The sequence below is a fragment of the Aythya marila genome (genome assembly GCF_965140915.1).
Source record: "Aythya marila genome assembly, chromosome: 1".
Classification (NCBI taxonomy): domain Eukaryota; kingdom Metazoa; phylum Chordata; class Aves; order Anseriformes; family Anatidae; genus Aythya; species Aythya marila.
Window position 1 is genome coordinate 20,482,372 of NC_139042.1, and position 27,911 is coordinate 20,510,282.

Sequence of the window (27,911 nt, forward strand, 5' to 3'; positions counted from 1 at the left end):
AAATCTTGATTGCTGGAAACTAAATACATTCAGGTATCAGACAATCAGGTCAGTAGCTTGTTCAGATCAAGTCTCAGTTTAGCTTAGGCAATTTCTTTCCCAGTACATCAAAAAATATAGAATACTTGAGAGTCTTCTAAAACCTTTTATTGCTAAATCACTTCTGTTTAAACTGAACTGGAATTACTGATTTATAAATTCTTTGGGGAAGAAATTCTTTACATCCACATAGATAACATCTAACAGAGTGTGGCTCCTTTATGAACATATTTTTTGGATGTGAAACAAATGTAAAACTAACTATTAAAGCAGACCTCTATTCACAGATATGTCAGAAAGCACCCTGTGCTATCAGAGACAGCATTTTGCCCCAAACATCACATTCCCCTGCTGCTGGTGCTGCTGTAGTTCATCAGAATTCAGTCTGCAGTTCTGAAGCATGAAGGAGGTGTAGTGGTGTATCCATCCTACCTACACAAGCACACATGCCTGGACCACTTCAATGGGTATATTCCATTGTAAAATAACTTTTGTCTTGATTAAAACACAAACAAACTAAAGTTGGAAGTAGGCCAGGTAGGCTCCAATTTGCATTCTTCTTCCATATTCAGCAGGTAATTGTTGTCATCATAAGTTTAAAACACAAAACGTGTCCTACCAACAGGGACTCTTTAGGCAGGAGATGACCCAACCAGAACAGCACAACCCCTGCCTGTTTGTGATGTTGCCGTTAACCCAAGCATCATACACAGGTATATTTCAGCAATGGGCAACACAAGATTTTGATCACTGCAAACTGCTTTTGCAGGTTACTGGAGCAACAAGGGCACCAGGGGAAGGTCCATTAACCTCAAGGGACTGCACTGACTTAGTGCAACAAATATATTTATGCAGATGGTGCTGTGGTTTCCTATATCCTCCCTTACCATTACTAACTCCACAACTCCAACTTCTTTTTAAAGTTTGAATTCACAGCTTTTTAAATGCTGCATGACAACCAGAGTCAGGAGCATAACTGCTCCAACTAGGGCATCCTATGAAGCTGAAGACCATCCCCTCAACTGGAAAAAAGAGTGACCAAAGGATAGATTTCTAATCCCTCCTGGAGTCCCGTAAACAAGTGCACTTAAACCAGTTTCAGTGTAAAAGATTTTAAATTGCATTGCAGGTACTACTTAGCTCAACAGGCTGGATCTGTGCTTTTCTGACCATGCAGTCAGTAAATTAAGGAATGCTATATTCTTAACAGTTTTAAAAGAATATAGCTGCACACTCATTCTAATTCTTTGGACCAGGCATTATGTTGAGGCCTCTGAAAGAAATCTTCCTTTTTTCTTGTCTAGAAGAATACAGCAGCTCCTCTGTTACCTGCCTGCATCCATGCTTTCGATTAGGAAACAGATCCAGCATGGCTTTACATTGAATTAGACCTAAAAAGACTGATCCAAACCCTGGAAAACTTCTTCCTGGATTCACAGAGCTTTAGATCAGATGTCCCCTGTCCAAAGCACTGCATCCTTTCACCACATGAGGTATTCAATGCCGTGCCCACCAGAGGCCATAGAAGTTAATGACTGTTGAAGGGTGTCCTTCCCAGGATCAGAACCAAACTTTCCCTCTGTTTGGCCTTGGCATTTTCAAGGAATTAAAATGATAAAAATTACCTGAGGTAAGAATTTTCTTGTACTGGGTTAGATTTATTCTAAGTGCCAGTCATGTTAACTCAACTTTCCAAAGCTAAAGAACAGTCCAGTAGCTGTAGGAACTTGGATGTGATAAGCTCAGTGTTTAAATGTGTGTTTATCTATGATCTGAGAACAGAAACGCTGACAAGATACTGTGAGATTTACCAGCTATGTGGGCATCAGACAAACACTGGACATCAGGTAATATTTGGATAACTTGTTAATTCTTGCTCCAGCTTTGCTTTCTCTCTCAGACCAATAAATAAATAAATAGTACAATACTTAGCAGATGTACCTTGCTAATACAGTTGTTTGGATAAATATCTATCTTTCTGGTTGAATGAGAAAACTGAGCAACATCTCCAAATTTTTGGAAATCCACATTAATGACAATCACATGTTGAGCAATATATATCTGATCAACAGGCAACTTGAAGACTTTTTCTGCTTGTAGTAACTCTGAATGTCTTGGTTCTACAGCTGATGAGGATCCTATTAAGCCCTCCAATAATTTCTATCAGTTAACAATATCTGCATCATTTTTTAGCTTCAAGAATTTTATTATTTTTTTAATTTTTATTTTTACTATGAGTTTTCATATGCCTGGGTACATTTTAAAGTGAATTTCTTCAATAATATTTGAAATGACTACTTTCTGCTTACAGCATTAAAAAGTACAAGAAAAGAACTACTGGGAAATCCTAATGCAAACATTGGAAAAGGTCAGGCTTTCACAGCAAATTTCCATAATTCATTATAGATGCACTACACACTGACAGTCTGCAGTAAATTGTCCTGCTGACAAAACTGGAAAGCACAGTGAATGGAACAAATTGAGCTGCTCACAACACAAGGACAGCAATGAGATTGCTAAATGGTACAAAATTAATTCCTCAGAAGAGTTCAGGCTGCAATCTCGGACTCCAAGTTTTCAGCTGAAAGAAGGCAATTACAATTCCCCAAGTAATTCAGGTCATGTTGCTTGAGTTATACATGATGCTTTATGTCTAAATTACATTTCTTCTAAATTATGGATTCAATATGTTATAAATGGACCCCCCATTTAAAGCAAGAGTTGTCTTGTGAGGTATACAGTGCAACTGAGAGGAGGCAGCAGTGGCAGCTTTCAGAAGCTGATGAATACTTTTCTGTACCCTGGCTAAAGCCAGGCCTTTGTCCTGTTGCTTTGATGATTTTACTCAGTTTTTTCTTTATTTCAGTGTGCAATCAACAATTCGCTCTTGCTGGTGAGCTTTGGGTATAGAACCAGGCAGAATCTCAAATTCTGGAGATCATTTACTAAACCTACATCTTTTGCAGACTGGCTAAACATCAGCACAAACAAGAACATTAGTCACCCTCATGACTAATGCTCATGAAAAATATTTTTAAGCTCAGAAACACAGGAGCTTGTATAATCCATCAGTTTAGACAACAAGTTATGTAGTTACCAGACTAATGAAGTGTGCATTACTCACAGACAGAAATGTTATTCTCCTTCTGCTTTCTAAACCTGGTATTTGACAGTATCTTGCCTGGAATCTGGGAATGCTTCCCACCTCTTGCATCAAGGTCCATTCTCTGCCTGGGTCCTGGCTGCTTGTTGGGATAAGCCTCAGATGCATGCCATCCCCTGTCGAGGCCTTAAGCCATCACACTACTTCCACTGGAAGAATACCAGTAGTTGAGGCTAGGTGAGATTCATTGCCCAGTCCAAAGTGCCTCCATGCAGAGATAGCTGAGGGCCCAGAACTTCTGGGACAGCTGTAGAGTACACCAGGCCCATGGTTTGGAAATGATAACAACTCTGTCCAGGAAGAGAAGGCTAAGCACACACACAAAACGCATGGGCCTTCCTCCAGCAGTGTCAATATCATTTGGTTCTAACATGGAAACTTGGTCCTTATGGATCTGCCTTAATGAGACCTATCAGTCATTAAAGGCTGAGATCAGTGACTGCTTCAGAGCTGTTCTACTGAAAAATGCTGAGAGAAAATTGTGGAGAACTTTTACGTGTTGTCAAAAAATCAGCAGATGTATCAAGGACTTGGTAACTGGAGGGAATGATGCATGAGTTTCAGTGTGGTTAATGTTCTCCGTAATTCAGGGACAAACCCAGGTCCAAATCCCTTTGAGGTAATGGGCTCTGAACCCAATGAGTGCTCTAGTTTCCTCAAAGTATAGAGATTCATTGAGTTGAGGAGTCATCAGTTAATAGTTATAACAGTGTACAATAACAGTGTGATCCTGGAATAGCTAACCTGAGTTTGTGGAAGGTTGGCAACTCTTGCAAGCAGCTGAGCCTGTCATTGGTTTCGATCATACTGATATAGATCAAAACGACAGCTTTAAAAAGTGAAAAATGAGCAAACAAAAAGTAATAAAAACTCAAAACAGTTAGCTTAATGTTCAACCAAAGAAAGTGAAAGAAGGTAGATTTAAATTGGATATGAGGAAGAATTTTTTCATAATGAGGGTGCTGATGCACAGGAACAGTTTGCCCAGAGAAGCTGTGGATGCCCCATCCCTGGAGGTGTTCAAGGCCAGGCTTTGGGCAACCTGGTGTGGTGGGAGGTGTCCCTTCCCATGGCAGGGGATTGGAACTGTGTGGTCTTTAAGGTCCCTTCCAACCCAAACCATTCTGTGATTCCATGAAAGAATTAAACTTCATCTACTCTTCAGTGAAGGAAGGTCTATAGGTTGCACACAGACAAGTTCATGATCTCCCAAACCACAACTTCAGGGTTCTGTGTTTGCAGATGACAGCACTGTCACCAGGCAAAGGAAGTGGCAGCCACAGTGTTAAGTGCTGATGCCACACCTCTGCTTTGAGAGGGAAGTCATATTTTGACACCCAAATGAAAGAAGACATTTTCATAACTGACTGTTTTGGTAACTTTTGGTCTATGTAAATCTCCCAGCAATGCATTAGGACCTTAAAGAGGTTTAAATGATGAAAGCCTCTCAGCTTATCTTTGAGCTTACCTGGAGTTACAGTGTTTATCCAGAGCTTGGGTATATTGTTGCCTGAAGGGTGACAAGACAGTCAGAGAACAGATAACAAGAAGTCTGTCAAACCGTATGCTCTATACCCTGGGTTATCTGCACAGCTCACTGTTTGATTCAATTTACCTAGTGATTTATAAACTTTAAATGGAAGACCGGCTCATTCCAGTCTCACCTTACAAACCCTGTATTTTCATTTAGCCAGGCCATGCTGTGTAACCCAGAGCTTGGGGCAAGGACACAGCAAGCCAAGCCTGGGGCTTGCTGCAAAAGCTAGTTTTTAGAATGTGGATTTGGTCATGTCTAAATTGGAGACAACTAAGACTGCCTTGTCATAGAGGGAGGGATGCTTAAAAGCACCAAAAAGTAACAGCAGGGGAGGCTGTGCAGTCTGACCCACCATCAGGTGGATTAACTGGCCAGTTTCCCTGTGAAACAGGTGAATGGTGGTACACTGTGGAGTCTCCTCAACAGCCAGAAGCCCACCAAGGCAAAGGATTGTTTTTCTCCAGTTGTAAATAAAGAGTTTTAGCTATACTTTTCTGTCTGGCTCTGAGTTTGTTTTTTTTTTTTTTTTTTTTTTTTTTTCTTTTCTGAAAAGTGTGGTTATTTTCAACATAGCGGTCAAAGACACTGCTAAACATTCCCTGCTGGTGAGACTGATTGTGCAAAGAGTCACTGGTTTTTACAAGTCTGATTAGAAGTTGCTGGCCTTATAAGAGGCTTTATTAGGATGTAGCTCAAGAAATGTTTCTACCTCATTTTGTGGCCACATTGCAAGTGATGTGGGTAATGCATTTTCTCAACTGTTCACCCCTAGCAGTTGGAGGTCCCTGTTCCTGCTTCAGGGATTGCTCAAATTCTTCTAAAGCTGCATCTAAATTATCATGATTTACTGAATGGTGTATTAAGGTAAATAGACACATATTAATGCTCCAGGTTGTAATGTGATTCACAAGAGCTCTTATCAAAAATAAAAAATGAAACTGTCAGCAGGAAGAGCTCTTTCGATGCCAGTTAATGTGATACAACCCTCACTTCTTCAAAAAATAGGGCTAACTTCAAAAAGGAGCAGGAGCCTGGATACAGCTTAATGCTCAGGTTGTATAAACATCAAACCAGAGTGCTCGTATTGCAGGAGCTCTGGGTCTCACTCATCCCTGCACCATCTCTGTCTCATTTCTCTCATGCCTTCTGCCATGTCAGAACTGCAGTAGAAAGCACTTTAGGCCAGGCGCCACGTTTTTTTATATTTCGTAAAGCACCTAGGATGCTTTTAGCTGCACTAAGACAATGGACATTGTATACAGAAGAATGAATTATCACCGCTGTGGAAGGAGATTTCTACACACTGCCCTAAGTCTGTGACTGTTCCTTTTACAATAAAAACAGTGGTAAGAGCTTTGGATACTGTTCAGTAAGGCATTAAGTGTCTAAGGGAGTTATAATACCCCTGTACTACCATGATTACCAAAGCATTAAACATCTGCACTGGAACAAAAACTGAATTTCATAGGCAAAATACATAGCTGTACTACCATTTTTAATGCATTGTCATCAAAATCAGCTTTTCATATAAAGCAACTTTGTTCCTTTTGGTCAGAATCCAAAATTTCAGTTCCACAAGACTGCTCCTGAACTCCCTGCCATACACACACCTCTTTATTTTGGTGCTGTGCCATCATCTTTTCCAGTCTCCATAATGTCTGAATCAACAATTCTTTGTCTTTAATAAAGACCTTGCAGTTCTCCAGGTTTTTAGTCATTCTCTTTAATGTCTGTGTTCACTTTTCAGAGGTTTTATGCTGCCTGTGGAAGGACAGATGCTCCCTGATCTAACATCAAATACGCAGACAGATTATACCCAACTGGGCATAAAGCCTGCCAGTACAATGTTGATTCATTGGTGCTCTAGAAAAGATTTGAACCAGCAGTGAGTTTATGCTAAATCAGAGCTTGGCTTCAGATGGCTATGGCATTTCCGAAGCAGTAGGATCCCCAAAGGAAGATTTACCATACTGCCAAACCATGGCATCAAGGCCACTGGCACATGTCCTCTTCTAGTTCCAGCTTGGTCAGATCAGGTGGTTAAGTCCACTTATGTCCCTTACTTTCACAGAACACTTCCATGCTGAAGAATGGTGACCAAAAGCTCCCAAGCAGAACTTTTGCTTGTCTCTGGTAAAGATTGATCATTACCTCTGCCAACACTTAGGAGAGCTGTAGGAGGCAGATGGCAAATGTTGTCCCACTGGGTGGACTTCAGCCCCTGCCTATGAGCAGGCTGCCAGAATAGCCTGGCATGTTCAATGCAACATATATGAACATGATACAACACTGATGTTAATAGGGCTGAAATAACTCACACCAGCTAGAGACCTGATGAAGGCACAAAGGTATTACTAATAGCTGCGAGAAAATAAAATGAAAAATATAAAACTTCAGCTGAAATCCTCAGATATGTGGCATTATTGCTGACTGAGGCATAGCTAGTCCCATCAGCATTCTGCCTTGCTTTCCAAGGCAATGGGAAATGACCTGCAAGAACAGCAGCACAATACAGGAACTGACTCCCTTCCTTTCTCTTTTTTTTTTTTTCTCTCTTTTTAAAGCTTTAAACAAGAAAAATGTTCTGGACTGGAGAAGGAATATATTTTTATACTCATAAAAAGCTAATGCCTGGAATTAAATGTAATTTCAAAGACTTTTCTTCATTTCCAGCAAATAAGCACAGGGACCATTTTCAGAGTCTGCTCAGACAGCTCAACCAACTCTTTAAGATTTTGGTCACCAACCACTTACTGATGGAGAAATGGGCATAATGGGAATGTTCGGCAATAACTGCCTACAGGACTGAACTGTGTTTGCACTGAGTAGGCAAAGAGTTTCAAACTCTCCAGTAAGGTGGTTAAAAACAGTAACAGCAAAAGTTATCCAATGATCTGCAACAACTATTCTGCCCAGCTGTAACCAGTACTTTCCTATAAATGAAGAGACATTTCTTCACGGAATTACAGCACAGTTTAGCAGCTTTCACTTTATCCTGTCTCTCTCTATTCCTGTCTCTCAGCTTAGCTGCTGCAAGGAAAAAGAAGCTGAGAAGTGTTATCACAAGCCATGCAAATGAGTAGCATCCAGAACAGAGTAAAAGAAAGTGCTAATCAACAGACTATATCAAATATAAAAGAACTAGAGCTGGTACAGCTCAGAAGAAAAACAAATAAATGACTAGGAACAGCTTCTAGTCAAAGGACCCATCCTGAACTTTCCATGTCTTCAGTGAAAAGACAAAGGGTCAACATACACAGGCAGAGCTGACCCAGAGCAGTTTCGATTTTGTCATGCTGTTCTGTGTGTTGGTCACTTGCTACATTGCAAATAATGGTCCCTTTTTGTCATCGAAAGAACAATAACTGCGACACCAAAATGCTTTTCATGCCATTCAGTGCAAGTCACTGCAGTGATTTTGTTCTGGCCTCTGCTTAATTCTTCCATCCCTATGACTGCCGCATTTCCCAGCACATCCAAAACACTTGTATCCGTGGTTCTTCTCCCTTAGTCCCAGTTGCACAATGATTTTGTTTACAGCTTATTTCTTCTCTCTGGATACAAATGACTCCAACGAGGCACTCCAGCCCTTTCACAGTCTGACAGCCCCAGATGCAGATCACAGAGGATGGAGATGTTTGCTACCATCTGCTGGTGAACTAGGGCTGAGGGGCTGAGCAAGCATCACAGACCTGTCTGCTTTTCTGCATTCATTACCTGACCCCTTTTGAGTCACATTTATTTAGGGGTTTGATTGAGGCTAAGAAAATGCTGATACTTTTGTTGGGTGTCAAGAAACCAGAAAAGCCAGGCAAATAAACGGGGAGAAACAGATACTAGTCCTTCACAGAAGAACAAATCTCTGGTAGCAAGACCTTTAAGGAGGCATGTGGGAGCTGCAGAACTCCCAGAAGTGTAATGACAGGCAGAAAACCTTGGTCTGCCATCACAGTTTGAGGTACTAAAGCTCTGTCATTGCTGCTAGAAATAACAATGTCATCGCCTCAGAGAGTACTTGCTTCTATGGCAGTAGCTCCCAAATGATGCCTCATAATCCCGAGTGGGGCTAGGCAGTGTGCAGTGTATTTCAGGGTTGCTGAGACAAACAGTGGGGTCATATACTATTGCTGAAGTGTTAATGTTGTGAAGAGTGAAGGGAATTGGTCAATCTCTCCTTTGGCTGCATCTCAAAGTGACAAAAATAACTAACAAATACACAAACTGGGGTGCGTCTGCACCCAAGAGCAGGGACAGAAAATAAACACATCTCTTGTGCCTGTCAGTTCATAGAAGCTGATGTAACAATATGGCTGGTGTATATATTGGAGAAGTCTTTAAAGCTAAGTAGAAAAAGCATTTCAAGACAGCCATAACTGTTTCTGGATGCTTATCAAGGAACTTGTACTTGGAAGTGCTTAGCAACTCTATATTTAACTAAAATTAAGTTCAACAAGAAATGCACTGTTCTGCAAGCTGAAAACAACATCCAAGGTAAAGAACAAAGTGAAATTCTTCCCCACAGGTGCTGAGCATCCCCAGCTTCATCATCTCCCCAGCTTCGATGGGATCTGGGGACAAAGCAGCTCCCTGTAGTAATTGAACACCTTCCTAGATTAATCCCTAGAGTAATCCATTGCAGCATGAACCACAGTCACACTGCCCTCCTCCTGCACTCAATTCTCTGCAGGTGAACTTGAGACAGGGACTGAATGAGCATCACAGACCTGTCTGCTTTTCTGCATTTATTACCTGACCCCTTTTGACTCACTTTCATTTAAGGGTTTGGTACGAGGCTAGGAAAATGATGATATCTGCTGTGTGGCAAGATGACATTTGTCATCACCACACTGTCCTGCTGCTCATGGTCTGCTCCTTTGATATAGGGTGCACGAAATCCATGCACTTAGATTGTGAGCTTTTCTGCTAAGGCCCTTTTCTGTTTGCACTGCATTTACCCCAGTGGCTTTTGACACCGGGGGTTACCCAGGCACCACCACAACAAAGCAATAAGAAGCTGCACTTACTCTCTCAGCACAGGCCAGAGCAAAGTTCTCTGTAAACCCAGCTGAGGCTTTTGAAACAGCAGCAAGGAAGGTTGCTGCTTGCTGCTGCCCACTTTCCATGCCTCACCTCCTCTCCTGCCCTCCCTGGCCTGTGCTTAGAAGGAAAACACGGGGCTCCTGATTTTTCTGGTTTTCTTATCACAGATACCGCTTGGGTTGTAGGACTGGAGCGTTGTTCTCGCATCCCTAGGGAGGAGTTTACATCGTCATTTCTCAGCAGCCGTTCCGATGACAAGTCCCTGCCCCAACGGCTGCAACTGGCAGGGAGGGTGAGCCATTGTGCAGCCTTTGAAATTTGGCATCAAGCGTGTGCTGGCTCCCAACCGCCTGCAAAGCAGCCCCAGCTCATTCATATATCCATGTCAGGCAGACAAAGCGCAGGGCTGAATTGGCAAGAAACCCCGAGGTAGGCTGATCCCCATCGAGTGAACTTCCTGGCCTTGAATAGAAAAGCACAGAGCAGCAGTTTTTGGTGCTTCCCCCCCTGCACAGTTCAGGCAGGATCCAACAAAACAGTGAGAGGAAATCAATGGGATTCACGTGCAGCTAATCCTCAGCAAGTGAGCGCATTCTGTAACTAAAGCTGGTTGTACCCTGTGAGTTTGAATTGCACTCATCTAAGCAGCATGCTGTCTGTTCCCTGGTTAGGAAATAAGTGGTAGGACTTTGTTGGTGTCTCAATAGCTGTATGATCTTGTTATCTCTTCCTAAAGCCAGATATATGACACAAAGAGGTGCAATTCTAGACTCCCCTAACGCTGGCAGCAAAGGATGGAAAGTGCAGCAGTGATTCACACGAGCACTACCTGAAAAGGCCTTTGAAGAGGGGCTCTGGCCAAGCTGATAGCAGCCACAGCCTGATTTGTGTCACCCAGACATATCATGCAGTGCTCAGCCCCCTGCTCTCCCTATCAGCTCTGTGCCTGTCAACAGATCGAGAAGCACCAGCAGCCTGCTCTCCGAGGAGCTGGCAAACGAGCGGAGGCAGACTGACACGGAGACGTGAGAAAGAGCAGCCCCATCCCCTCCTCCAGGCTTCAGAACAAAGATGCTTGCGGTTTGTTATAAAGATGCTTCTTCCTTTGGTTTTCAAGCACTGGTGCCTACTTGAAAAGGCACGTTCAACTCCGAGCCCTTTGCACTTGTCAGCACCCTTTTCAGCTGTCACCTCCCTCTAAGCCTTCCTGTACTCACGCCCTCCCCCACTACTAATTAAACTAGATTTTACAAAACAATATTTTGACAAAAGCGATGAGCTTTATGCACTACAGACCGTGAAATGCCTAGAGCAGGAATCTTGTCTTTCTCCCACAGTTTCTGAAATACCATAAAAATGATTATTATACATATAATTAGAGTAGGCTTCAGCCTTAATATTTTTTCACCAATATTTCTAACTAGAAATTAATTTCTGATAGGAATAAAAACTTCATAGTGTGGGGCAGAAACATGACAACTTGGGACAAAACTTGCACCATTCCTCCTGTCCATTTCTCTGTCCTCCCTCCTCCAGAAGTGCTGTGACCTCTTTCAGCTTCAAAGGATTTAAATTAACTTGCTGTACCAGTGCTGTTCTAGCTGATATAAGGACATAAGCAAGGCAGGGTTGTAGGGAAGCAGTATCTTTCATCAGCCTGCCACTGTGAAAACAGAAGGCTTGTGTGCCCAAATCCTTGTTGGATTTTTCCAACTGTCAACAAAAGAATTGTTGGTCAAAAAAAATGTTACCTTCCTCTACAGACTTTTAAAAATTAACTTTAAAATTATTGGGATTTGTGAGTGTGCGTTTTGTTGTTGATGATTATTTGGTTGGTTTTGCTTGTAAGTTTTACTCCAAAGCCATCTGTTGGCTTGGCATCCCATTTTGGGATATATTCCATACAGTTGCACCTACTTTTTGACATATTTTTACTTCCAGGTAGCAAAAGCACAGCATGATAGGATCCAGTCTCCCTTTCCATTGCAATTCCTTCCTCTACATGCTTTGCAGCCCAAAGGCAGAGTTGCAAGTCCTCACAACTCTGATATGAAGGCATATAAATCCAATATACCATTAGCAAGTGTAGGTAAGGCCACTGTATTTTTTGAAATGAACCTTTCATTACCATTTAGTGAACACTCACTTTGGGAAGATAAGATTTCCTCATAAGTAGGGAATCTGAAGTAATACCACTGTAAACTCCCACACAGAAAGAAAGCATCCAGTATAATTCATTTCACATGAATTTTACTCCAAACACACTTTGGCCCAGCAGCTGATTTTTATTTAGGATTTATGCTACAAATGGTACAGATATGGGCTGGGGTCACACTGTACCAGGCACTTTAAAGGGCTTGCAGTAACACCTTCTGGGCAGTGTCTACCTCACAAACCAAGAGAAAAGACAGGTCAAAAACTGAGAAAGGGATACAGCAGAGATATATGACAACTACTTATGCAGCATAATGAATCATGCAGAGCTGAAGGAAGAGCAGCTACCCTGCCCTGTCACACTATCTAGTTACTCATAATTGGCTCTCATCTTAAATACATAATAACAGATGGAGGTGAGGTTCCTTCAGTTACTGCTCTGCAAGCAATTGACTCTAAAATGAAGTTTTTAAAGCAGCACTTCAGAACATAGTGAGTGGGTGTATTATCAAACGGCACTGTAGTGAAAGCACACACTCACTGATAAAGAAAGAAAAGGCAACAAAGTTAGTTCCATCTCATCGTGACAATGCTGGTCTCTTCAAGATGAGAATGAAAAACATGTGTCTCAAAGAAATGAAGATCTGATCTGAATCTCTGAATGGGAGAAACAGCTGACCTGCAAAGCAGCTCTGGCTTCTGCCAAATTTTATCACAATCACATGCCAGGTAAATTGCGTGTCTATTTTTTTGTTTGATTATTTGTGTTTTCCTTCAAGTCCTTTGTTATAGGTTTGCAATTTTTTCTAAGTTATTGTATCTTGGTGAAGTTGACAAATCCTTGTAATCCCTATGTTATCTAGGAAGCTTGAAATATTTCCCCAAAACACTGCCCCGTCCTTACAGAAATTAATAGCTTGTGCTTATATACCTCTCTGCATTTGCTGTCGATATAAATACAGTAGCATTTCCAGACTACAATGAGGAAAGTGGCTGTGCATTTGGCTATTTTAAAATCAGAAGACAGAAGCTTTAAAAGGCAACTAGTAATCTCTTCTCTAAAACCAGATCCATTTAGTCTGTCTAGTTCCAACCAGTGGTGCATATGCCATTTTGCAGTGCAGTTCCCTTAAAATGTTATTACTCCCCTTAAAATTTTGTAAACATGTCTTACAGTTGGAAAAACACGTAAAATGCGAATTTCCTGTGCCACCAGCTGCTTTACATGATGCATATCTGAGCTTACCTTCCATGTGACGGAGGGGCAGGCTGCCAAGGTGAAGGTAACTTTCTCTGTCACCACATTGAAGGTGACCCGAAACATGGTTTGTATTCCAGTAGCCTCGGACCCGGGGCAGAAATCTTCAGCGATGGCCACACTGCTCACTTGTGTACATGCTGCCAGTCTCCTGTCACGCTGCACTATACGTTCAGCAAACCCATAATGTTATGATCAAAGCTGAAGCCTGAAACAGCTGTAAGGGTCCAGCTTTTCCCAGCAGCCTTGCTCCTGTGTGTCAGGACTAATCAGATTAGCTGGTTTTACTTGTCTGAGTTGGGACTAACAGGTTAGCAGAACAGTTTGGGTGGGGGAAGGGAGCAGAAAATAAATCAAATTAGGGCATTTAGTAAGCAGCTGAGATTTCCTTCCTGCTTGCCTTTGTCTCTTTACAAGGCTCACACAGAGCCAGGACAATGCACCACAAAAACGCAGCTTTGTTTTAGAGCAGCTCTTTGTATAGGAGAATTTCCCTAACTTTGCCTTGATTTGATTCGTTTTTGGTTGCCAGTGATCACCAAGAGGAGAGCTCTCCCACAGTGGCCTGGATGTTGTGCAGATAAACAAGCCTCAGACAGAAAAGGCGAGTATTGTGTTTTTTTCATCCCACACTACCCGCCAAGGCAACATGCGGGCTGTGCCAAGAGATCAGTCACACGACCTGCTCTGCACAGTGCTGGATAACGATGGTCACAGATGGTCAAATCTGAAGACTAGGGCAAAAGGGTCAGAGGGACAGGACAGGAGAGGAAAATGGACCAAGTCATGAACCTCAGCCACTTTGGAGTACCTTTTCACCTCTCTGAGTAAGGCAGATTTACCCTTAGGGGAAGGAAAATTAAAAAGGAGAAAGAAAAAAGGCAAATCAAGTAGTGCAGTAGCCTCCTTCCCACCATTAAGAGTTCTTGACTAGATGCATGAGCTCTGATGATGACATGACATGAGAGACACTGCATGTGGAAGACCTTCCCTGATGAACACAACCGATGCAGTCAGCTCTGCCTGATACCATCACACAATAGTACTAGCATGCAAACAACAGACTTAGTTTGGGAAATGTCTCTCATCTGTATTTATCCTTCCAAGAAATAAGTCTGTAGTTTGAGCTAGTCACTCAATTTCCTACCCTGCCGATGGAATAAGATCAGGTCAACTGGCCTCTGCAACTGCCTCTTTCTCACCACTTACTGAAGAGAGGGAGCCTATACACTGACATTTCAGAAAGCTGATATGACATGAGATTAATACATCCCTTGAAAACTTCTATTAAGTCTTTGGACTGATGCATTTTCTTTCCCCTATTTGCTCTGTGGGTCTGATCTGTGACTCTAGGCAGATGTTTGTTGTAGAATGAAAAGGCCATCAGAATGTCCTGAATTCTACTAATTAGTAACTGTTCCATGAGTAACACATCCATGGTGTTGGAAAGAGGCCATTCTGAGGACCTTTTATTCTTACAGGTGAATACTGACTCATATAATTGTATTGACACTGGACAGAACAGACATGCTACAGCTCTCCAAAGGGAATAGAGTGCCTTGACAATCTGACCCTGTAAGAATCCATTTATTCTAATAATGTAATTCTTGTGGCCCAGAAGAAGCCACAGAGAAGCAAAAGCTAAGGAATGTCCCAAACATTTTGATGATGGCATATGGGTGAATTGCTGTACTTCAGTGCCTGCACTGGCAGGAGTGAAGCCCCCAGTGTTTAGAGGGCACAAAAGCCTCATCACAAGACTATTATTCAAAATCCTAAACAAACAAACAAACAAACAAACAAACAAAACTCCCAAAATCCAACAGCTTCATAGCTCAACTCTCAGCACTTCAATATGAGTCAGATGACAAAGGAGAACTTTGTAGGAAGCCCACTATGAATGTTGCCATACAGATCTGATGCTCACCTTTAAAGAACAGAATGACGTCTTGTCATGTAAGCCAGAGCTGACTAGACAGACAAATCTTCTGTTTGTTATTATTATGTAGTAGTTTTTTTTTTAAATTACTATTATTTTCATAACGAGAAAATAAGATTCAACTCCCTGTAAATAATCACAGAATCACAGAATTTCTAGGTTGGAAGAGACCTCAAGATCATCAAGTCCAACTTCTGACCTAACACTAACAGTCCCCACTAAACCGTATCCCTAAGCTCTACAATACACCAATAGTAACATACTTATGAATTCCTGAAGAGACTCATGCACGGTGAAATGTGCTTCTTGCCTCTCATCAGCTGACTTCCTCTGGTCTGCTTTCATTTACCTACCTATGTCGTTTCTCTTAGCACTATGCAAGTACCAGTTGATGAAGTGGAGGTAAAATAACATGAAGTATCTGCTTTCTTTAGTTTTATAAACTCAATGGTTTTTCTTTTATTTGAAGTGCTGGCTTACTGGGAATCTGAAATAGAAAATTTCCTTTGTGAGAAAGACAAGCTTCTAAACTGTCTTCCAAGTGCCAGCACTGCCATTGTTCCCATGAATTATAGTTGTCACAGGCAGTCAGGCTCAGGTCGAGACAGGTCCTCTAGTAGTTTGTGCCACACTGATAGAGAGCTCTGGAGATGAAAAGCTGTATCACGAAGACAACTGAGTTTTAGGCTGGTATGGTCTCAGTGCCCCCTGTGCTACTGAGCACAGAGTGTGGTGCTTGTTCCTATTTTTAATCAACAGTCTCATGACTCCAGAAAATTACAATAATTGGGGTTCAAGGTCATTACAGATGCTTAGATTGCTGTAACTAATTTCCACTTCCAAGAAACGGAGCAGAGGGCATGTTAAACTGTTTTTGGGAAAAAAAAAAAAAAAAAGTTTCTGTGAGAGTCCCATTGCATACATAATAAAGAAGGACTTGACTCATAATAAAACAACAAATGTATTTTATTATGGAACTGATAAATTCAGAAAGAAGTGGCTTTGACATTTAACTCATTGCTTATTGCACCTGTTCTTTGTAATCATTTTCCAACTGCCTTATATTGGGTCTCAACCTTATCGATTAAAACTGAGACAGGGTCCACCTGCAGATTGCATCTTTGCACAGCAAAGCACCTAGCACAAGATCCTCACCTTTAACAAGGGCTGGACATTATCACGGTAAGAAGAAATGAGAAAAGAGCTCAACATATGAAACCTCCAAACTAGATGTTCAGCATACCTTTTCCTCCTCTCCACGTTACCTTTTAGCTTCTCCCTTCTCCGTTGTATCTTCGTGCTCTGTGATATATGTCTGCTTTTCATGGCTTGTTACCATTCATACTATAAGCTCCTCAGGGCAACATTTGATTTATTCTATGTACAGCCCCAAACATATGCCTGAGTACTAGCAAGGTCTCTGGAGCACCAGTGCATTATAAATTAAGTTCAGCATATTAAGACAAGCCTGAACTGCTACCTTCAAGTGTTTAGAGAAGTTATTCCTCAGACACATTTTCCCCTCCTGTTAATCCAAAGACATGCATAATGAATTTTTTTAAAACAAATACTCTCAATATGCTGAATACATTGACTTAGCAAATTGCGCAGAAGATCACAACTGGGAGCTCAGTGACAAATACTGCTTTATGGCATACTCAGAAATAGTCTCTACTGACTTTCCCTTCCCTTCCCTTCCCTTCCCTTCCCTTCCCTTCCCTTCCCTTCCCTTCCCTTCCCTTCCCTTCCCTTCCCTTCCCTTCCCTTCCCTTCCCTTCCCTTCCCTTCCCTTCCCTTCCCTTCCCTTCCCTTCCCTTCCCTTCCCTTCCCTTCCCTTCCCTAACACCTAGAATCATAGAACCATTAAGGTTGCAAAATCCCTCCAAGATCACCTGGTCCAACCATCCCCCTACCACCAATGTCACCCACTAAACCATGTCCCCAAGCACCACGTCCAACCTCTCCTTGAACACCCCCAGGGACGGTGACTCCACCACCTCCCTGGGCAACCCGTCCCAGTGCCTGACTGCTCTTTCTGAGCAGAAATGTCTCTTCATTTCCAACCTGAATCTCCCCTGGCACAACTTGAGGCTATTCCCTCCAGTCCTATCACTGGTTAGCTGTGAGAAGAGGCTGACCCCAGCTCCTCGCACCTTCTTTTCAGGTAGTTGTAGAGAGCAATAAGGTCTGCCCTGAGCTTCCTCTAACTTATATGTTAGCATGCACCCTGTTCTTTGGTAACACCCCACACTGTTCTTCCTTCCCAAAGAAACAATCAGATCCAGAAGCATATCCCAACATGACAACAATTGCAGACATAAGTCCTGAGATCTGTCCAAAGAACCAGACTTCCTATCCATCCTAGCATACAAGAAATGTTAACTGAGACACTGTTATTTTGTGCTTGTACCTGCTCCTCCCACGGACAAATATGGGTTTCACTCTGTGAAATATATGTACTATTGCATCTTGCTAGTGTATTACAGGCCAGCAGTGTGATTCTCCTACAGGGCCAACATTATAATAGCACAGCAAGCTCTGAATGGCAGTGGGCAGTCTTATCTGAGGTCCTGTCCCTCAGGCTTATTCAAACACACACTAACACAGAACGTGCCATCCACAAGCCACCAACAATACATTTTCAGGCTTCTGTCAGATGAAAGGAAGTGTAGAACGAATACAGGCAGAAGCAACACAATCTGCCCTTCATTGGCTTAACTTCTTCTGGTCAAAAGTAAAGCACAAAGCTCAGAGAGAAGGCCACTTAGGAATCCCAATACCTCATTTTATGAATCTGATCATGAGACACCTGTACTAGACTAAAAACAAATAATTGCATATTTTCACATCAACTCAGAAAACACATAATAACAGTTGTTTGGTGCATTTTAATTGCCAGCGAGCTGTGGTAAGTGGAATTTCAGGTTTTATTTATCCTTGCAGATGCTGCCTCTAGCCCTCTGAAGTGTTTTGCGGGTCTTTTAGCCTAACATCTTCCAGCTGACCTAATGGAAAATGGAAAGCTTTCACACTCCCTGTGCTTTGAAAATATCTGCTTAAACCTGCCTCAATGAATTTCCCATCTCTTTGGATTTAGATAGTATTTGCTAGTATATGTTCAAGGAATTATGCCTGAAATCTCTTCCTTAAGCATTTTAAACCCCATGAAGTCAGTTTTGCTTACGACAAGACAGTGGAACAGAAAATGATGCAGACTCTAAATGAGAACTCTGTGTCTCAGAGCAGGACACTGCAATAAAGGCTGCATGCCTGCTCCATTATCCTACTGCTTGCACTGCTGTACAAGGAATTCCTGCTTAGAAAGAAAGCCTTTCTGAATTCAACAGCTCCTTCTGGTGGTCTAAAAGAAAATGCTTGATTACAGTCGGCTCATGGCAATGCAGTATTAATGCACAATTCATTCAGTAATCATATGTAATAGAAGTTATGATGTGAGTAAAATAGCCATTAAAGTTATGATTCAATAAATATGCCATGCCAACTATATTTTGCATTACTCTCATAAAAGAGACAAGGTTTCTAGAATATCCTTTTTCTCCCATTCTACCACAATATTGCTGTGAATTTTCTTTCTTTTTGTAAATAAGTAAATATGAAGACAGGTGATGGGATGAAAAGTGGTAGCGGTCAAAAATTTTGAACTACTGGCCCAGAAAAATGAAAAGAATTCCTTAAGGATGACTTTGGCAAGGATATCTGAGAGCAAGTGATTCTGATTTTGAGGAAATGATCAACACATAAGAGAGGGATCTGATACAATCCTTGCTGAAGACAGAGGGGCTTCCTCTAGTAATATGAGTGTGCTTTTGGTCAGACTCAAAGACACCACCTTTGAGGAGGAAAAACACATTACAAAATCTCTGAGCAGCAGACCTTCTGAGATGCCAAAGAGCTTTCATTTTCTTGTTTTTACCCTCAGATTGTCCAACATTAGGACAGATACTATTCTCTTTTTAGGCTCACCCCTTATGAGTAACAACCACAGAGCTCTTAGACAACATGCATTCTGTCCTTGCCATACTCACTAACATCAGGTCATTCCCCAGCTACCCAAACAAAACATCACTTTGGGAGTTATAGGCAGCAGTCCCTCATATTTCTAAATGATGCATTGCTTTAATTAACAAAATTTCCTGTCGGGCCTCTACAACTGCACTTCCTATCTGACAGTTCTTTTAAGATTTATCTGTTGAGATGTTCATGGCTGCTGTCAGAGGGCTCCAGAGAAGATCTTTCACGTCACACCCCCAGCTGGGCAGCGTGATAACTGCTCAGCTGGATCCCGGGTACCTAAGATTATGATTAAGTGAAATACCAAATAGATCTTCAAGTTAAAAGAGCAAGATAAATTTTATTTAAAAATATAAATGAGTCATGTTCTGCCCAATCTTTCACCAAATTTTGATTGGCAAAACCCAAGATTTTACAAAACTAATGAATGAGACAGATGTTTAAATTAACTGCAAAAGCCACAGCACATATCTTTATAAATACAACTTCCCCTAAAATATCTGCAATCCAGATTTTTTTGAAAGATAGTACAGCATAAATTAAAGTGAAATCATTTTTTAAAAGGATATATACTTGAAAAAAAAAGCACTAAGAGCATGAAAAAAAAACAAACAAAAAAAAAACAAACAAACAACAAACACACCACCAAAACAAACAAATACAAAATGACAAAACAGACTCTAAACGATAGTTCAATTTTTCTATTCTGTGCCTTTCCTGTCAACAACGTTGACTGATGTTAGTATGAATTTTAGGATATGGCCTATGTGGTGCCATGACTGTGGTACCAAAGGAAACCTAATCTCAGAGATAAAAAGTGATTATTTATGATAATGTGATGTTAGTCTTTGACCTGGAGCTCACTCAGAATACAGGGAAAAAATCAGTTTGGGGTCAACTGCTGATTTTCCTCTACCATGTGGTTCAAATTCTTTCTAGATGTCAATTATTCACTACATGTCCAAAGGGTGCTTCATATTACACCTGAAAGCAGTGAGAATAATCCTGAGCTTGCAAGAAATAAACAGAGAACACATCCTGGGAAAGAAATGTTATTTCTAATTTCCTAGTCATTTCCCAACCCAGTCCAAAAAACTTCAAACTTCCATCCTGTTTTACCTTTCTTCCTCTCCTGTACATTTTTTTTTTTTTTTTTTTTTTTTTTTGGTAATGCAAACTGCGCCACCTCTCCAGGCTTAGTTTATACCCTTAAGCTAATTTCTCTTGGGTCTCATCATTCTTGTTCTGTTGCCTGTTTCTTCCAACATCCCCTTTCCGTGTCCTTGCATAAGTTCGACTTGCTGTTGCTGAAGAGGTCTCCTTTTCCACTGTTTTTATGAGCCAGAAAAGCTCATGTCTGTCATCTCAATTCACCTTTCATCCTCCTCAGAAAGCATCTTCTGCCTTGTGTCTCTTGCCATCCCTGCAGTGATTATGTAAGCCCTCTCACTGTGTACAGGAAAGCAGAGATTGACTTAGAGATGTTGTCCCAAATTCTGCTGCACCATACATGTGTACACGTGCTATTTTCATCCCCACTGTGCAGCTCAGCTGGCAGTGGCAGACTCACAAGCCAGAAGCATAAATACACGTACAACATTTATGATCCTCCAGTACTCTGCTGCTGTTAACATTTGCTCTCACCTGCTCTGCCTGGCAGTTTTCTCCACTATACATTTCTCTCCTGTGTTGCATAATTCCATATATATTAGTACCTTCTCTAGTGCTCACTCTAGGGCACAAATCTCACACATACCAATGCTATATGAAGGAAAATCACACACTGGTATTCAGAGGTCTCAGGCAGAATACAGAAACAACTCTCATGGCTTACTGTTTAGCCAAGTTAGTTTTGGAGGACCTTACTCTGCCCTCTTACACAAAGAAAACTACTGAGCTGCTGAAGGGAAGAATTCCTGTTGCAGGACCTAACTCTGTGAGAACATTCCTGGTACATTTGCTTCTTGCAGAAGACAGTGAAACTATTTTGTACATCTGCAGAATGTGAGAGACATCCCTTTCTCTCCTCCATCCATGTTTCTTTCCAGCAGGACGTTTTGTCCTGCTCTTTCCCAGAACTTATGTTTATGTCCTCATTCCAGCCACATGATGTCTATTGTGCTACCAACCACTGTGCTCTTTGTCTTCTGTACAGGAGGCAGTCTTAAGAAGGAAATTTAATGGAAAGATTTATTATAATCCTATAGAAACAGAGAGCCAAACCCCCATACTTGCTTCTCAGCTTGAGCCTTTCCCTGCATGATTTAAATTGGACTGATTTATCTCGTTCCCGGATATATAATTCCTAAAAGACTGGTGCAAGGATGCTGACAGCAGCTTGGCAGTCTATGGTCTGCTCTGAGTCAGATCAGGAGTTTCACCCGCTGTTGCCCACTATTGTCATTTTCCCAGAAATTTTCACACCTCCATTTCTTTGCAAAGCCAAAACAGCTGCACTATGACTCGCTGTCCTGCCATCAGCTGGTAAGAATAGCCTGTTTGTTTTTATGTCAATAGACAATTCCTGAAATGTCCTTGTCAAGAGAACAAAGCACGATAATCAGGACCACGAGACAGCCCTGAAAACTTGCAAGCCTTGCTCACAGCCTTGCTGTGAGCAGTAGAGAATGGAGAACTGCCTCAGAGGGGGCCAGGCCCTGATTGCCACTGCTCCTGGCAGCCTCCACCTGCAGGAGGGACAAACAACTGATAAACAGCCCCGACATTTCAAAGCAATGACAGCCTGGGTCTCTTTTACAATTACAATGTAGGACAGCAGTATGTTGGTAGCTATGAGCTCTGCCCAGCCACTTCTTCTTCACAGTTTTCATTTCTAAAGAACTCTAAAATTTAATTACCTTTACAAACGTGTCTACCTGAATATAGTTAATCTACCTAAATGATGAACTTTCTTTACATGAAGTTACTACTTGCCCATTAAAAAAATAAAACATCGATATATTTACAAACCTAGAGCTCAGAAAGCAAGTGTTGACTATGGGATTTTGAAGCATTCTTGCTTTGGTTTGGTTTGTTAGTTTGTTATTATGCAAATTTATTCATTCAGAAAAAGTAATCTGAAAAAGCCTAAAACAACTTGGATTACCCCACAGCTTTCTGATAATTTAGATCACTGTGTAATGCTACAATTTTGAAGTGTAAGAAACACCATTTCGCTTCCTGACTAACTGATCTGCATAGGATTCATTTTTAAAGTTGCTGAATTATGCTAACAAGATCACAATAACTAAAAGAGCTTTGGGAGCAAGAGGATAGAGTTGGGAGTTAGCTCTGCAGTTCCTCTGAGTGCAAAGGTTCATGTTTCCTCTTGAGCTACTCTGAGCGAGCAATACAAATCCTTAGAGCTCACATTAATGCAAGCCTGACTGACAACCTACCATTCAGAGAAACCATCTCAGATTTCTGCAATTAGCATGTGCTCTAAAATTTCTGTTTCTGTAGTCTTTGTCTCTAATTTACATTTTGAAAAGGCTCTTGAGAATGAAGATGCCAAGACTGAGCAAATTCACTGCTCTTTAGATGCATTCTGCATATCTCCAAGTGCAATAAAAGTGTGTTTCTGTTAAAATCAACAGGATAAGTATCACATGGGAAAAAACTGTTCTTACCGAGTCAGAAGCACTGACGGCTTTCATGGTGAAACTCTGGAAAGAGACAAAAAAAACTATTCAATCCACTGAAATACAGAGACAGTGTATTAAGTAATGCAGAAAGTCTCAGACTGCACTTGCTAATCCCTGAAAATCTCTTCATGGCCTTAATAGCAGCTTTTTATATGGAAAACTGTATATTCAAGATGTCTATACACAACTTAATCATGGGAAAAAAAAAAAAAAAAAAAAAGAGAGAAAGCAAAGATATATTAGTCATATATTAGTCATCCCATCTGCTTCAGTGACTGATTTTTCTCTTTGACAAGGCTTGCTTTAGAAGACACAAGAGATCAGATATTTATTACTTACCCAAGAAGGTTGTTCCACATTTTAAAAGTATTTTGCTGAAGAATAGGAGGCTTGAAAATCAATGAAACAAAGTCTGTAAACATCAATGCCTAATTAGGACCCATATTGGAATGGTGAAGTCAGCACATAGCAGGCAAAATAATATTGGTGAGATCAATTTCTGACATTTTGGTCTTGGATTAAGTACATTATAGACTCTTGAAGTTCCATGTATTGCACCCTAGATTTCCTGGACCTATGATGCAAGTTGTTTTAGGCCAGGTTCCTAACAAATAAAGATGCCAAATTCCTAGGCCATTTTTAATACTGATGTCTTCACTGGGCAAACTTAACCATGTCATTCTTGCAGCTATTTCAACCACCTATTTACCTGAGATGCCTTGAATTTTTGGTGCCCATGAGAGGCAGAAAAAGAAAGGAAAAAGGAAAAAAGTCCTTTTAAGTGGATTTTTACAAAATAGTAACATTAACATTATCAGTTCTCTGCTCAACTACCAGTATGCTATTTAACCAACTCAAAGATGTATAAAGGATTAAATATCTGAATGAATAACATTTAGTACTGTGTAGCTGTTCATTATACTGACATCCACTTTGCTGTATCTGATAATAAATTAAAATGATGGCATTTATTATTGGAATATATAAATGCATTAATACGACTGCATTTTCCCCACACAGAAAATCAACTGAAATATTTACATTTATCACTTTCTTCTTCTATATGCAGGAAGCTTAACATGCTGATTAAAATGACCTTTGAAAATCCATGTTACTTATTCCTATGATAATTACATGGCACAGTGCATTAGCATGGGCATAACCAGCACTTGAAGGGACATGATCACTCCCCCTGCTCATCACTCCTGAGGACACATGGAGTACTGTGTCCAGTTTTAGACTCCCCAGTAAAAGAGAGACGTTGGGAGAACTGGAGAGTGTCCAGAGCAGGAACACCCTGATGATTGCAGACTGTAGACGTAACATATGATGAGGCTGAGAGCATAGCAAGGCAAATTCCTGTCGTGTTAGAGAAAAAAATCCCATATGAGAGTGGTTGCACACTCTCACAGGTTGTACAGAATTGTCAAGCAGCCTCCACCCTTGAAGTTTTTAAAAGCCCGACTACAGAGCAAAGCACTTAGAAACCTGGTCTAACTTTGAAATTGGCTTTGCTTTGGACAGATGGTTGGATGGGACACCTCCAGATGTTTTTTTCCAAACTAATTCTTAATATGCATCTACATTTTCATTACTTGCAAAGAATGTGTTTGGAGTGTGGAGCTAAAACGCTTTCTGTTTTTCTTCATGCACATACTGTTCTGGGAGTAAGAGCTGCCCATGAGTACCCTGATTACAACTGTATTTAGAGAAAACACTTCTTCATCTAAGCACTTTGCAGACTCAAATTCTAATAAATAAAGAAATGGCTTCTGGCAAAACATTTATACAGACCATGGAGCCCAGGTAGTCACTTGGGTTCCCTTTACAAGAGAAGAAAGTTCCTTTGTCTCTTCATTCACAACAATGGAGTTCAGGATGACCCATACAGATGTAGTGGCCCACAATGCAGATGTCTCCATTTCTGAACTGAACCCTACTAATCCCTGTATGGTGAAATTGCTGCGGCTCTTACTGCCCAATACTGCTTCAGTAGCTCCGTGTAAAGCTGTTTCTGTCTGCTGTTTCTCTTCTGTGTTAGAGGTAAGTTTTCAGGACTATCATTCTGTTCTGCGTATCTGTAACACCTAGCACAGCAGGTGGCATCTACACCAGCAGGCAAAACAAGGCCAAGGCACAGGTTCAGCATGTCCTGTGATCACCCTGTAAGCATGCTGTTCATTTATGTACTCTGTGGCATGATATTGGCCTAAGCCAGCCACCAGTTTCATACACCACACCAAGGTAGAGACAGCACAGGAATAATGCCCAATAAGCACTGTGGAAGAAGGCATCTGGTTTTGGGAGAGAGGGTTAGTGAACTTCCCCGTAGGAACACAAACCAAGACATACACTCCAAAGAGTGCTTCCTGACCCCATTTCATTCCCTAACACAGACGTTGCCATCAGACCAATAAAAGATTAGTTATGAATAGTGCTTTTCAGGTTTACTGTCATATACATACAACCTAAAATAATCCCTTAATGAAACACAGCAGGATTTTTATCCCCAGGCTTTAACTCAGCATTATAAAAAATATGTTAATTTTTTTCCTCACAAAGTAAAAATTAAGAAAATAACCTAGAAATATGGAATACTCCTTGGAGTTTTAATGGAGAAAGCACAAAGGTGATTCTATATATCAAAATTCAGCACTCCTTTCTTCAGTTCAGGGAAAGGCTGAACAAACAGTGTAAAATCCTAGCTACTCTGACACTTCGTATTTACAATTTCAATGATTTTGATTCTAGTAACATATTTCTCTACCACTTAGGACTTGGAAAAGCTCATACAAGGTTCAGTATTACAAATATAGATATTCAGAAGTTATTATTTCACTGCAATTTCAATATCTTTAAGATTACAGCTATCAGATAAATTACTGACGAATAAAGCTGCTGAGCAGTTTTTATTCTTTTATATCATGATAATTAATTTCTAGTAAATAGACAATAACAGAGCTGTTCTTCTCTCCCTATCTATGGCTCCCTGCCTGGGATCCAGCAGCCCAGCTTATCTGTACCAGTCGCAGGCAGACGTTGGCAGTAACAGATGCCGATAAACAATGGAAATAGTACAGCCAAAGGGAGGGCAAAGGAGGAGGGAGAGAGCAGTGACTGCTGTTTGAATAATTAAGGCTAGCTCACCGCAAGCCAGACATGCTGCCATCCCCTCTGCAACCTCCTATCAGCTATATCAGGTCCACATAAAACTTATTCCTGTTTATTTTTGAGTAAAAATAAAGCTAATGAAACACAGCACAAGTGGATTCTCAGTAATCTCAGATTGCATAAACTCTAAATCTCCAGTGATGCTTTGTATTTGTAATGCAATGTTGCTGTAGCTTGCAATGATCCAAGGATTTAAACAAGACAATGTTTACAAAGGTATCTTTGATTGATAGAGCTGGAAAAAAAATACGGGCTTTCAAGCACGTAAGCTCTTTTTCAGCTCTAAATCTCCAAGGTAAACTGAGAGCATGAATCACCACTCTGATTTTAATTTAATTGAATTAGTCCTTTTCAAGGAAAAGGACAGTTGATACCAAGGGAGCATAAGAAAATGTTAGCAGAAATAGAGGTGATAATGTTTGAGACACTGTGGGACCAGAAATCCGTAATTACTGCCTACAGAACAGTGAGCTCTTAAAAGAGGATATGGTGTAGAGAAAACACTGCCAACCAGTTTTTCTACTGTATCCATGATTTTTAGTTCCCAGGCTAATTTCTGGAGGCATTTTTCACCTCTATCTGAAGGATCAGGATTAAGAGATCAAACTGTGGCTTTTTGCAAAATACTTCTTGCTCTTTGCTGGATCTTTCTTTCTTCCTTTCTTTCTTCCTTCCTTCCTTAATTAAAAACAATTATCTGTGTGAATTAATTCCACTACTCAGTTCTTGTTTCATTTCTCTCCTACAATCCTCATGTGGCCCTCTGGATGAAGTATAGCATCACATCTTGGGACATAAGATCCATACATCCAAGGCTGGACATAGAAGTGGTGGAAAGCTCCATTGTAGGGCATGACCTTCTTCCATCCGAGTGTTAGCACACAGTGAGATGGGATGCCAGTGTAGGTGCAGTCAGTAACATGTGGGAGAAGAGCTCTTTTTGAGATACAGAAAGCCTGTACATAGCATTATCTAATGATCCCAGATTCAGATTTCCTGCTGGAGTAAGGAGGAGGTAAGTTTCTGTACACGCCATACACAGTCAGCCACCGATGAGCGGGAAGAACGATGGTCACTGTAGGAACAGTGATCTGATCCTCCAGTAGTCCTGAACCTGACCTGACAGGCACCAGACCCAAGCAAATATGCAATTGTCCTATTAGTCTTTAAAGAAGTTAAAGAACACACTTGTGAGCTTTTCTGATACAAACAGAACTTTTGTCACAGGAGGGGGAGATAGAAAAATGCAAACAGGTTTAAAGGATGTTATTTAAAAATGTTAACAAGATTAATCCTGTGAATTCCCATATCTCTTGCTTCAGCCTTTAGCAACTTACATTTGTCTGTGATGTACAAGGCACGTGTGCTGCAGAATAAACAACATCCTCCTTCTTTTATAAGTTCTTTTTATAACAGCAGAACGCCTGGAGGCAGGACGCGCTGACTATCTGCACAGCGTCCTGCAGGCTTCTTTACTGACATGAGGTGCACCATTTCTAGGTAATGTGACAGAGCCAGTGCACGTTCCTGTTGCTTCGATGGATTTTACTCTGGAAAGTAATAATCTGTTGTGCCACGTGTGGGGGTGGGGTGTGGGAAAGGAGCAGGGGCCCGGTACCAAATGTCATATGAGCGCTGGTCACATCTATTCAAATCACACTGCTGATACGGCTCGGGTTGACCTTGATGCTTTCTGCCAAAGAGAACATTTATGTAACAAGTTGAGCAGGCAGTCCACAGCTGACAAGTGTGTCAAATAAGCAGACCAGGACTTTTCTGGTGCAGTAAATCACCAAGCGCTTGGTGATGGGCATATTTCCCAAGGTGACACACAGAAAGATCCATCTTTTAAAAAACAAGCTGTTTTCCAGGATGCCCACAAAATTAGTTTTGTTAAACTAATTATAAATTCTACTGAAGCTAAAGTTTATTAT

At 41.1% G+C, this 27,911-nt stretch overlaps 1 protein-coding gene across 3 annotated transcripts in view; it reads right to left on the reverse strand.

The window, feature by feature from the left end:
- The window catches only part of SPATA13 (spermatogenesis associated 13), a 162,758-nt gene extending 135,259 nt beyond the window's left edge, over window positions 1–27,499 (reverse strand). The window contains exons 1-2 of one of the 3 annotated variants that reach the window (XM_082781574.1): window positions 27,315–27,499; window positions 22,792–22,827 (exon numbers count right to left, since the gene is read on the reverse strand). In XM_082781574.1, the coding sequence (XP_082637700.1) occupies window positions 22,792–22,818 (27 nt within the window). In that variant the 5' untranslated portion in view covers window positions 22,819–22,827; window positions 27,315–27,499. Of the gene's footprint in view, window positions 1–13,179; window positions 13,394–22,791; window positions 22,828–27,314 lie in introns of those variants that run through there. The other 2 variants (XM_082781576.1, XM_082781573.1) reach the window with 2 other exon arrangements.
- Between the last annotated feature and the right edge of the window lie 412 nt (window positions 27,500–27,911).